The 11,813-nt window shown below is 40.1% G+C and overlaps 1 protein-coding gene across 1 annotated transcript; it reads right to left on the bottom strand.

The window, feature by feature from the left end:
• Window positions 1-6,125: 6,125 nt before the first annotated feature.
• On the bottom strand, window positions 6,126-11,652 carry zbtb22b (zinc finger and BTB domain containing 22b). Its single transcript, NM_001311347.1, has 4 exons — window positions 11,549-11,652; window positions 9,554-9,768; window positions 7,142-8,017; window positions 6,126-7,052 (listed from the first exon to the last, which is right to left on the bottom strand). The coding sequence occupies exons 2-4, from the start codon at window positions 9,764-9,766 to the stop codon at window positions 6,126-6,128; spliced, it is 2,016 nt and encodes a 671-aa protein (NP_001298276.1). The 5' UTR covers window positions 9,767-9,768; window positions 11,549-11,652.
• Between the last annotated feature and the right edge of the window lie 161 nt (window positions 11,653-11,813).

The raw sequence follows: 11,813 nt of genomic DNA, 5'->3' as shown, positions 1-11,813 counted from the left end.
ATTTTCACTGAGAAAAAAAATTAGAATTGCAGATTAGAAATGATTTTGGATAAAAAAAAAAGGTTTTAAAAATAAAATAAGTTGTCCAATGTATTTGTTTACCTTCAGTTTTTTTTTTATAATCTATAAATTAGGGTTGCACGGTTTACTGGTACTATGGTAGTATGGTGATACTTAGTCAGTTAATAATTATAGTTACAAGAAATATAGTTATACAAACAAATTAACTGTTAATAATTAATAAAACAAAAAATTATATATATATATATATATATATATATATATATATATATATATATATATATATGCATACATGCATGCATACATACATATATATATATATATATATATATATATATATATACATACATACATACACACACACACACACACACAAAAGTTCTGTCTGGTTCTCGAATCTGATGGGCTGATAGCCATGATATAGTTAAGTAATATCAGCACCCGTACAGCCTCTTTACCCTTTGTGTATTACTCCGCCCACATACAGCCAGCAAAAAGCAGACACTACAGATCTAAAGTTTAAAAATGCCTGCTCAACTGTTTAAATGTCAGCTTATGATTTTGAATCCAATGTGGAAGAAAGTAGTTCCTCATACAAAAGGGTTTTTGAGACCCTCCATCTATGATTTTGTTTTTATATACACAATTATGCCATCAAACTGTTGTATAAACGCAATATCACACTCTTAGCAGTGCGATATGGCTGTATATCGGCACTGGTGGGGGCACTAAGGCAATGCACGCCTCCCACCAGTGCCAATATACAGACAAATCACACTGCTACTCGTGTGATATTGCTCATGTATACTACAAAACGATTTTAACCAAGGATGACAACTTTAAGGTCCTGAATTAGTTTATTACACCTTATCCTACAAGTAGATGGTCTATTATGTTTTTTTGTGCATGTGGATACGTGAATAAAGCCGTAAGTGTTCAACTAATAATTTTTATTTACATAATTTGAGTTCCAAAACTGCACAAATGTAAAAAGATTATGTGGTTGTTAAACAAGAAAGAAGAAGACGACTGATCCGTCATTGACTATATAATCAGGGGTGCCGCTAGTGGGGTGGGAGTTAGATGTTATTAGGGGCCCACAATGTCCCAACTTTCTTTAAGGAAAAATTGTCAAAGGGCCCGTGGCGGCCAGCGGCGCCCCTGCATATATGTTTAAATATCAATGTGTGTGGGTCTGCAGCTGGATATATCTATTTTTTAAGCAGTTTATATAGCTGGCTATATGTAGGTCATCGGCTTGCATTTAATATATCGCTTTATCACTTTTTTTATCTGCCAAAATTTCTATATTGATCCATCACTAGAGTAATCTGAAATATGAGAAACAGAGAGTTAAAATTTCAGAAAATCAGCTTGAGAACAGCGTTAAATAAAGAACAAATCACCACTTGTGCACAAGGAAGGAACTTTATTTCTTTTTCATCCAGGTATCGAGTCTTGTGGACAGTCTGTCCACATCAGGAAATTGTTTATACTACTACTGCCCATCTCATATTTACTTCAGATTCACCACAACAGTTGTAGACAGAACAAATAGTGTTTATTTATCAATACAAAATACAGATGTCTAACCGGATCGCTCATCGAGAGAGCGACGAATCATGCTATTTTGTACCTACTGGTTTTACTCTTAAATTGGATTTCGAATGTTCTCTACTTCACCGTCCTCTAATCTGAAATGCACACACGTTTGATAGAAAAGTAAGAAGAATGTGCGGGTAAGCGATAGATACATGATTCCTTCCACAATCTTCAGATCCCAGTTCAGTTATTGTAAATATAGTGAATATTTGCGCAAATCTTTTGAGGTATATGGTTTTTTTTTGTGGTGAATGTTCATCTGTGGTACAAGGCAATAACCGCACACTGCATTTAACATCCAAACATCCACTCTGGCAATTAAAACACAAATCAGGGCTCTGCAGAATCAACTTCCTGTCTTAAACGATCGTGGCAGTTGCAGATGTTTGAGCTCATTCGGTCTTGTCATTTGCATACTTCATTCAAGCTTTTCATCCATTCGTTTTCTCATTGCAAATCGAGTCTCGGGCCTTCATGGAAGGCAAACATGTCCACTATCACTACTAGTACAATATAGGCTACATCTAATACACCGCAGGAGTTCAGTAGTTGGATGCTGAGTGCTTCAGTTGTCCTCCATAATCCGATTATTCATCCCACTCAACGTTTAGGGTAGTTTTAAGGAGATGCATAAAGCCAAAAGCACTGCTAGTTGATTTATTTAAAGTGATCCAACTACCTACACAACCCTGCACTTCCCTGCGCTTCAAGCATTATAGAGCTGTTCACACTGAGAACGATAATTCAATAGATTACCAAGCGTCAACACCATAATAATGTTCAGATTTGTATAATATGCTGCCGTTTTGTCGTCTGCAGCTTCAAATGTATTTAATGTGGGATGGATTTTGATTGGCTGTCAACATTTGAACGCAATTTCAACAATATTGTAACCATTATAGATGTAGTTGTGATGGAAACTTTTTATAGAATGGTAATAAATGCCAATTCACACCAAAAACGCTAAGCATAATAACTATATTAGCATCCACACCAACGCATTTTAATGTTTTGTTTACTATAAAACAATGTTGGAGTCTTTTTAAAGTTTTTAAAAGTCTGTTGGATACTGATTTTTATTGTTCAACCATTAAACTTGACTTGGTGTATACCTTGTCTTAGGGCTGTGCAATAAACGGAAATCGCTATTTGAAATGTTACGATTTGTTAAAAATTGCAAGAGGCTGCAATATAAAATATATATGTAAACAAGAGTAACGAATAACATCTGAGGTGAAGTGCTTTAAAACCTGTCCGCTAGACTTTCTGCAAGGCATCGCAGACATGGTATTGGTTGTCGTGAACTATGCCCCATTACACGAGAAGAAATGATTGAATCTTGCGTCACGACGTCCATTGTCGTTTACGACTCCCCACGACACCCTACATCAAGGAAATCATACTGAAATCGCGTGATCTGACAGGCGGTTTACAACTAGCTAATTGAGTGTACTAATTTAGTAATTTGAGCACACTTTCGTTCTGCCCAATCACAACTGCGCAACTGAACTACTGCCACAATAATAAAATAAAAACAAACAAACAGAAAAGCGCTGACAAGTGAGATTATAGCATCTGCTGCTTTAGACGCATTAATAGATGAATTCATATCAAAGAAAAACAGAATTGGTAATATGGGAATATTTCGATTTCAAGTCACAGACAACGAACAAAAACAAGTCATTTTTAAGAGCTGTCACATAATTGTTGCCACGGCTTACAGATTATTGAGCTGAAGCTTGAATTAAATTAAAATCAGCTTGTAGCTTGAATTAAATCGTAAATAAAGTTGAAATATGACAAAAAAATTGCAATTAGATATTCTCCCCAAATCACACAGTGACATGTCGTATCTGTGTAGTTGTAGAACGTGTAGTAAAAATCATCATGAGCTAGGGCTGTGCGATTAATCGAAATCGAAGAGGAATTGTGATTTGAAATGTTTGATTAGCTAATCGCAAGAGGCTGTGATATGAAATATATATGTACTATATAATATTCTCTACCCAGAGAAAATGCGTGTCTGCAGTCTGCGTGTGATAGTTTTACTAGAAAATTGAGTGAGCACACTTTAGCTCTGCCCAATCAGAATTGTGCGATCGAACTATGCAGAAAGCCCACAATGAAACAAACAGGAAAGTGTGGACAAGTGGAATGATTGGCGCGTTAGTAGCAAAAATAGACTAATTCATATCAAAGAAAAACAGCATGTCGGTAATATGGGAATATTTTGGTTTCAAAGTCACAGACACTGAACAAAAACAGGTCATTTGAAAGAACTTTCGCAAAATTGGTGCCGCAGCACGAGGCAATAAAACAACCAGCAAAAAAAAGCTCCTCATATGAGTGTCTTGCTAAAAAGTCAACCAAAAGTACTGACAGTGACGCTCCATGTACTAGCGTGCAACATCAAAGTGCAATTTCAGAGTTGTTTGCAGCTATTACACCACATGAAAAAAAAGTCACGAATGCACCAGGAGATAACCCCATAACACACTACGGTTGGCTTCAGAGAAAAAATAGTGTTTAATTTGAATTAAATATTTCATAAATATTGAATTAAATGTAACATAAATTAAATCAATTTATAAACAAATTTGAATAAATGTTTAAGTAGGTTAATGTCACTTAAACTTAAACACTTAAACACTCACAGCATTTTAGCAGTAAGAAGCTACGATACAGATTAGAGCTAAAGCTTGACTACAAAAGTAAATTTGCAAATCAAATCGAAATCAGAATCTGTCAATTAAAAAAAATAAATAAATTGCAATTAGATATTTTCCCCAAATCACACAGCCCTAGCATTAACCCAATTGCAAATGTGATATCAATTTAGTGCAGTGGTCTAACAAACAAGAAATTAATATAAAATTACATTTTAGTTTTTAGTATTTATACAACGAATCACTTATTAACGTATAATTCGTTCAACTCTGTTCCTCCACATGACGGAATTCGCATGATTAGGAAGGTCTGTGGACATTTGTACAGTTTGCCTACATCAGTTTTATAACTGCACTTGCACAAGGTAAACGTTGATCAATTACTAACACTATTTTAAAGACAAATTTGGTTAACGATTGTAAATATTGTACAGTGTTCTCTCGTTATAACGCGGTTCACTTTCCGTGGCCTCGCAGTTTCGCATATTTTTTTCTACAGCGCTTTCTGTTCTACGTCCTGATTGGCTGTTGACCATTGTCAATCAATCTCCGCGCCGTGTCTCCTGTGCAGTTCAGAATGCGTTCAGCTTGACAAGATTTACATAAATCTTCAATCATAAATCTTGCTAGCAGTGTGGTATGAAGTGGTATGTTTGCAAGTTTTCACCTCACAATTTCGATTAAATGTTCTGCACCATTAAAGACACCTGTGGTAGCACTTAAAAGGCAGAGGAAGATGCTAGCCATCGCACAAAAAGTTGGAAATCTGGACATGCTAAAGGAAGGTAGAAGTTACGAGGCTGTAGAGCGCCATTACGGAATAAATAAATGAAGATCAAATTTAGATCTTTAGTTTCGATCTATAATATTGGACTTATTTTTCTATGAAGATTTGAACTTTGAGAGTGTTTAAACAAGAGAAATGTGTTAAAATGTTAATGCCTGTTTGGCAAAAGTGTTTAAAGTGTGTAGGTGGGGTTTACAGTCTTAAAACATCTATAAAAATTGTAAAAAAAAAAATAAAGCTGACTATTTTGCGGATTTCGCCTATCATGAGTTATTTATAGAATGTAAGTCCCGCGAATAACGAGGGACCACTATTAAAATTGTGCTGTTTACATGATTCAATTAAACAGTTTTTTTTTCATGAAAATAGCCACTGTTGCTGACATGACATATTAATCTTAAATAAATTAATCCGTGCTCATCTGTGACTGCCTATAAAAACCCGTGCAGACAAAACCATGCTCAACACCTGATAACCCCTCAGTGCTCATTATAGTTCTCGTCATTGGTGTGAATGGGCATTTATAGTTTTCGTTATAGTTATCGTTCTTGGTGTGAAACGGTCTAAGGAAACCAGCACTGGAAGCCGTGTTGTTTTCAGATCAACACATTTAAAAGTGAACATACTGTATATAGTTGTGACAGTACAATAAAACTTCACATCAAGAGCGGACCAAATGAGTTACAGTAATGTACACCTCTGTACAACATAATATCGGACAACATAACGGAATGGCACTTAGAGCAACAGTGAACAAAAGTTCTGTGCTAGTGAGGCAGCTTTAAAAATGATGGCGACCCTCCCATATTCCTGGCCTGGATATGGTTTCGATAGTCACCATAGCAGCCTGTACTTTAAGTAGATACATACGTGAGCTAGCAATGGGCACTTGGTCATTGGTATTATTTTTAAACACACGTGGGACATCTTGTATGGCGCACTCACCGACATGAGGTAAAGAATTGAGACAACTGTGCATGGTAGTCCCTGTTAAACCAAAGACAAGTGCTCTGGTGTTGCGGGACACTCATCTCATGCGGGGTCACCTCTTATGTGACGCTGCTCTCGTCAACGTTTTCCTCACAGACGTCTTCAACACACCCACTACGATTGCCACCGATGCCCAGAATGCCAGAACCAAGGCTGTGCGACCCACTCTGAGAGCTCATTCCTAAAAGAGACCCCGATGCAGCCATGCTAAGACAGGAGACGCCGTTGCTGCTGATGGAATGTTGCGGAGACAAAATGGGAAGCCCACTTCTAGCGCCGGCACCACCTTGATTGGGCTCACTAGCTGAGGGAAGCTTCAGGTGATGTGGCGGAGAGATGACTGACCTCTCAGATGCTCTCTCCGACCTGCCGCGTCTCTCGCAGTGCGAGCGATGCCTCATGAAGCTGTCGCGCCACATGAACTTCTTCCCACAGCCATGGCAGTCATAGGGCTTCAGACCGGTGTGGGTCTTCATGTGCTCTGTGAGGTGATGCTTCATCTTGAACTTCTTGGCACAAACAGGGCAGTGGAAGGGCCGCAGGTTCAGGTGCATGTTGATGTGGCGGTCACGCATGCTCTTGTGAGTGAACGTCTTCCCACAATGACACATGAAGACCTTGCCTGAACTGCCAGCAGAGCCGGCGTCTAAGCCTTCCATACCACTACCCAAAGCCCCTTGGCTAGGCAAGTGGACCGCTCCGTGTTCAAGACTTCCTTTGAGAGACACCCCGGACATTCCGCCTGTGAGGCCTAATGGAGACGTAGACTCCAGGGCAGCTTGATTGTACAGAAGAATCTGGTTTCCTTGCATATCCAGAGGGAAGAGTTGAGCTCTGGCAGACGTTGACTGAACCGAGCCGAGCATGCCAGACATGGCCCTGTTGGGGCACTGACTGGAGTTCTCAGGAGGGTGTTGAGAGGATGTTTGGTCAATTATACCCCTCTCAAATTTGAGGTAGTCTTCCGAGGACTGACAATAGTCAACCTATGGGTATTTGAGTAAAGACGAAAGTTAATCTTAATGTATGTTGCAAGTATTTCTGGTTGATAATATCAACAAAAGTTCTGACTCACCTGTGCATCCATTTCAGCATCTTCTCTAAGTCCAGAAAGGGTCCTAACATTGGATATGTTAAATGTCCTGTCCCTCTCCCTGACTATGGCCATCTCTCGTTCCTCTTCATCGTCGCCTCCTTCCTCTCCTCCTGACACCACGATCAGGTCATCATCTCTCGAGTGCTCCGTCTTCACCACCACCCACTGTTTTCTGGGCATAATGCTTGGCTGAATGTACGATGGGTGCTTCTGGGGTGGTGAGGAATCTCCGTCTTGATACGACGAGACACCAAAGCTGTCACTCACCCCAACCTCTTGATCGGACACAGAGGAGGTGCTCTTTTGCTTACCTCCTCTATCTCTTTTCCTGGAAAACAACAACTCATCGTCATCATCTTCTTCATCTTCGATCATGAAACCTTCTTCTCCACCGGAGGGCATGCAGTAGGACGGGGTGGAGTGTACTGCACCCTCTCCTACTGCTATGGTGGACACCATGGCTCCGCCAAAGTTTGCGTCTCTAGGACTGAAGTAATTGGTGCTGCTTGGGGACTGGCTCTCACTGAAGGAGGGGCGGCTGGGAGGTTGAGGTGTAGAAGGTGCTTCTCCTCCGTCTGCTTGTGCCACCTTGTTGGTGCCGCTGCCCTGTCCTATGTTCTCCTTCTCTCCGGATCCCTGAGGCCCACTGGAACCTCCCTTCCCCTCTTTGAGAAGCTCAGTGCATTTGTCCACAATGTGCCACATTTGAAGCACACTGCCAACAGTGAGGTAGTTAACGATGTCTTCGCGAAGCATTCGCAGCTGGCCGGTGTATGCACAGCTGAGGACACTCTCGAAGGCCAGAGGGTCCATGACGGCCGGGATGGAGACAGTGGACATGTTCTTCAGCAGCACCTTTCAAGCAGAATCAAATATTGTGAAATGACTAATAAAGATAAACTTAATCAATACTTAAACATTTACGCACCATTTAATTATTTAGTTCAAGCATGCTCGGACTTGTTTCTGTATCTGAAATCACCCCTTATACCCTCATTCACGATTCTCTACATTAGTCAACTAATATAGTCAACTTAAAAAGAGTGAATTTGAGCACTGACTGATCTGGAACTCTAGAAAGGATGCTGTTTATTTGAGTTTAGCAGGTTGATTAATCCCACAGACAAATTAGATTTTCACATTCTTGATCAGATCCTGTGATAGTTATTTCACACTTAGCAAGCTGTTTACTAGTATTGAAACAAAGTATTTTGATTTCTGTTATGACGATACATTTACATAGATAGGATTTAGGATGCAGAACATTATTTGGTGTGCAAACTCTCACAGTGCATTGTGGGTTTTCTCTACCCATTGCATGTACACCTATTGTACATGCAATGCATTTTGTAATATATTTAGTATACTTCAGAACATCCACTATGGTTTCAGACACCAGTATAGATAGCCACTCCCTCCAATAGTGCTCTATTTAAGGGTATAAGGTGATTTTAAAGCCCCACTGTTTTCTAGAGTTTAGCTTCAACTATGATTTAACACACTTGACCCAACTAATCAAGGTGTAAATCCTTTATTTTTAATTTTAGATCATCTTTGAGCAGTTTCAAGAGTTCACACTTAGCTGATAATTGATAATAAAGCTTGTTTGGCATGCACACCCGAGAGAGAGCTTTGAGCTTATGAGATCCTTGAGCCCTGGGCTCCCTCCTGTTTGCAGGACGAGAGGGGAGTTTGAGCTCAGGTAGATCTCGAACTCCCCCAGGCTTATTCGTGGCTAATGACAGATATGTATGGCTGAGGAGAGGTGTACTCACTAAGGTATCATCATTTTTTTTTAATTTACATAGGTTGCGTAACTGTGGGAGGAAACCGGAGAACCCAGGGAAAACCCATGTGAGCCCAGGAAAAACGAGCAAACTCCACACAAAAATGTCATCTGGTTTATTATGGATTTTAATCAGAGACATTCTTGCTGTGAGGCAAAAGTGCTTATCACTGGGCCGCTGTGTCTGGCATCTGGAAAAGAGGGGGAGTAGGGGCTGGTTTCGGGGGGGATTCTTCAAGATGAAGATATAGAGATAAGAAAACTATCTTATCTAAAGTGAGTTCAACCATGAGCTGATGCGGGAGCAGCTGAGAACAATAATAAGCACGTGATCCTCTCGAAATTAGTCTATAACTAAACTTTACTTTGTTAACTTGTTTGCATGTCTACATAATTAAAATAGTGTCTATGGATTTCAATAGGATTATCCAAACAAACTTTGATCGATATTAAAATCACTTAATCTGATTGTTTCTTAGTTTTCAGTATTTCAATAAGAAATATTCCTAGAAACAGTAACCAAGGGGAGCATGATGTTTCATGTTACTGTACTTCAATAAATACTTTAACAACATACAGGGCATGAATGGACATAGAAGCCATACCTGATCATGGAAGTAAGGGGATGAAGCAGCCAGCACACATCGGTGTGCCTTGAACACCTGGCCCTGAACATGGATGGAGAGGTCGCAGAGATGGCCTTCTTCGCGCTGACGATTCAGGCTATCCAGAACTGAGGTCTGCGCTCTGGGGAAGCACACCTGCACCACCGAACCCGTGGAGTCAACAAAAGTCTGGTCCGCTGTGGCTGACTGCATTCCTGCAAGAATACGAGCCTTAAAAAATAGCCATTGCATAATAGTTTATTTGAGTGCAAACTTACGTTACTCAGTGTACGTTCTCACAGCAGCAGAACTTGCTTGCCAGTCAGGTATAAAAGTGCCGAATACAGGGCATGTTTACTCTAGGTCAATGTCTCCCAATGCTGTTCCTGGAGTCACATCAACAGTGAATATTTTGGATGTCACCCTTACCTGACAAAATCATTTCAGGTTTTGGAGTCTTTTCTAACGTTCTGACGAGTTGATTAAGGTGTGTTTGTTTGGGGAGAGTTTGAAAATGTGTAGTGCCGTTGTTAAAAGTTTCGCTGATGCAATTATTCGATAATTCTGAAAAATGGGTCTAAAACAGGGGTGCTCAACCCAGTTCCTGAAGATCTACCTTACTACATAGCTCCAACCCTAATCAAACACAACTCAAGCTTTGGTCACATTAGAGTTTGAGCTTGCGAACATCTGTAGTATGGCGCTGCGAAAAGGGGCAGGATTAAACAAGATGATTGGACATTTAAAAAAACAAAGGATTGGTCCATGTTATAAAAATCTGTCCAGAGAGGTCATGTTTTGATCTTCGATTGGTCTTACGCAGTCAAGTGTGTGATTTTGCAGGTAAGGGTTTAGCAAGCTTGAACTTTGCGGCCCAGCAAACTGCGAAACTTGACGCATGAGCTTGCGTTTCCGTTCTGCATTAGCATGCGTGTGAATGGAGGTCTATGGGAGGAAAAGTCCAATGTGAACGCAGCTTGAGTAGGATCTGAAGGAGCACTTGCTAACTAAAGACATGTGTATTTGATGAAGGTTGCAGCTGAACCAAAAGGGTGAAAATGGTAGTTAAATGTAATACAGGTTTAACCACTTCCACAGACAGTCAACGATGCATTCAATCCAATTGTTTTCTTAGTATCGGGGTGTCCAAACTTGGTCCTAGAGAGCTCCTGACCTGTAGAGTTTAGCTCCAAATGCATCAACACACATCTGGAGTATCTGGAAGTTTGCATGTAGATCTGAATTAGCTAGTTCAGGTTGTGTGAGCTAAAATAAGAAGGATTATTCCTAATTCTTAAACATTAAGGGATATAATGTTGAAATATGCTACCTGGAATTTAAACTGCTGCTCGAAAAGGTAAATTTGGGTTGAAGGTAATTATTTTTTAAAAGCTGAGAGCAGAAACCAAAGCTTCCGAAGTCTCTTTTTCCTCTCATTTTTATTTATTTTTGCAACAGAGAGAGCGATACACGAAGCTGCTGAGGTTTTGAAGTTTCACAAACATATTAACGTTACAACATTATTTTTGATGAAATATGTCTTATTTCTCTTTGAACACACAGCAAACGATATTGCAAGTCCAAAGAACAAGGGGCATTGACCAGGCACTGCATGAACACTTCACTTTTTTATTTCACCCTAAAGGCTTGCTAAATAGCCTTTCTGTTGACTAATAATCTCAATTATTTTGCTTCAATCCGGTTATAACGCCTTAGATGCGTTCATATTTTTCTCTCTGTTAAAATGTCGTTATTGTTTACGTTAACTCAACACACACACGCAGCTGTTATCTGCTCGCATTCAGCGTGTATTAAAACTAATTCGCCACGTATAAATATCCACAGCCCCTCTCTGTGTTGTCGTCAGTGTTCAGGGGGGCTCTGCTCTTATTTACGTTAGCCAACCGCTGCCAAACCGACCGTCTGTGGCCTTAAGAAGCACAGAAGCGGATTGTTTCCCAAATCAGCCTCAATTTATAAAGCGGGATATCTTACCGATTTAAATTTCTCCGTCAGGCACTCAAACGAGAGGTTTTCATTGTGTTAAATCGCCGTTTCCCACCGTGCAGGAACGCCGAGTGTAATGGTGGACCGACATCGGGTGTTGAGTCTGGTTTCGCCTTTAAGAAATCCCAGACAGCTGCTGTAGACTCGGCCGACGGAAAAAGGAAACCAAACACTGGGATCCTTTTCTGTGTCGCCATGGCAACAAGCGCCGTTAAACAACACCAGCAAATTTACCTCATTATGAAAATATACG

Source organism: Danio rerio, chromosome 19 (assembly GCF_049306965.1).
Source record: "Danio rerio strain Tuebingen ecotype United States chromosome 19, GRCz12tu, whole genome shotgun sequence".
NCBI classification, from domain to species: domain Eukaryota; kingdom Metazoa; phylum Chordata; class Actinopteri; order Cypriniformes; family Danionidae; genus Danio; species Danio rerio.
Note: the sequence above shows the minus strand (reverse complement) of the source record. Positions and strands in the feature narration are given on the sequence as shown.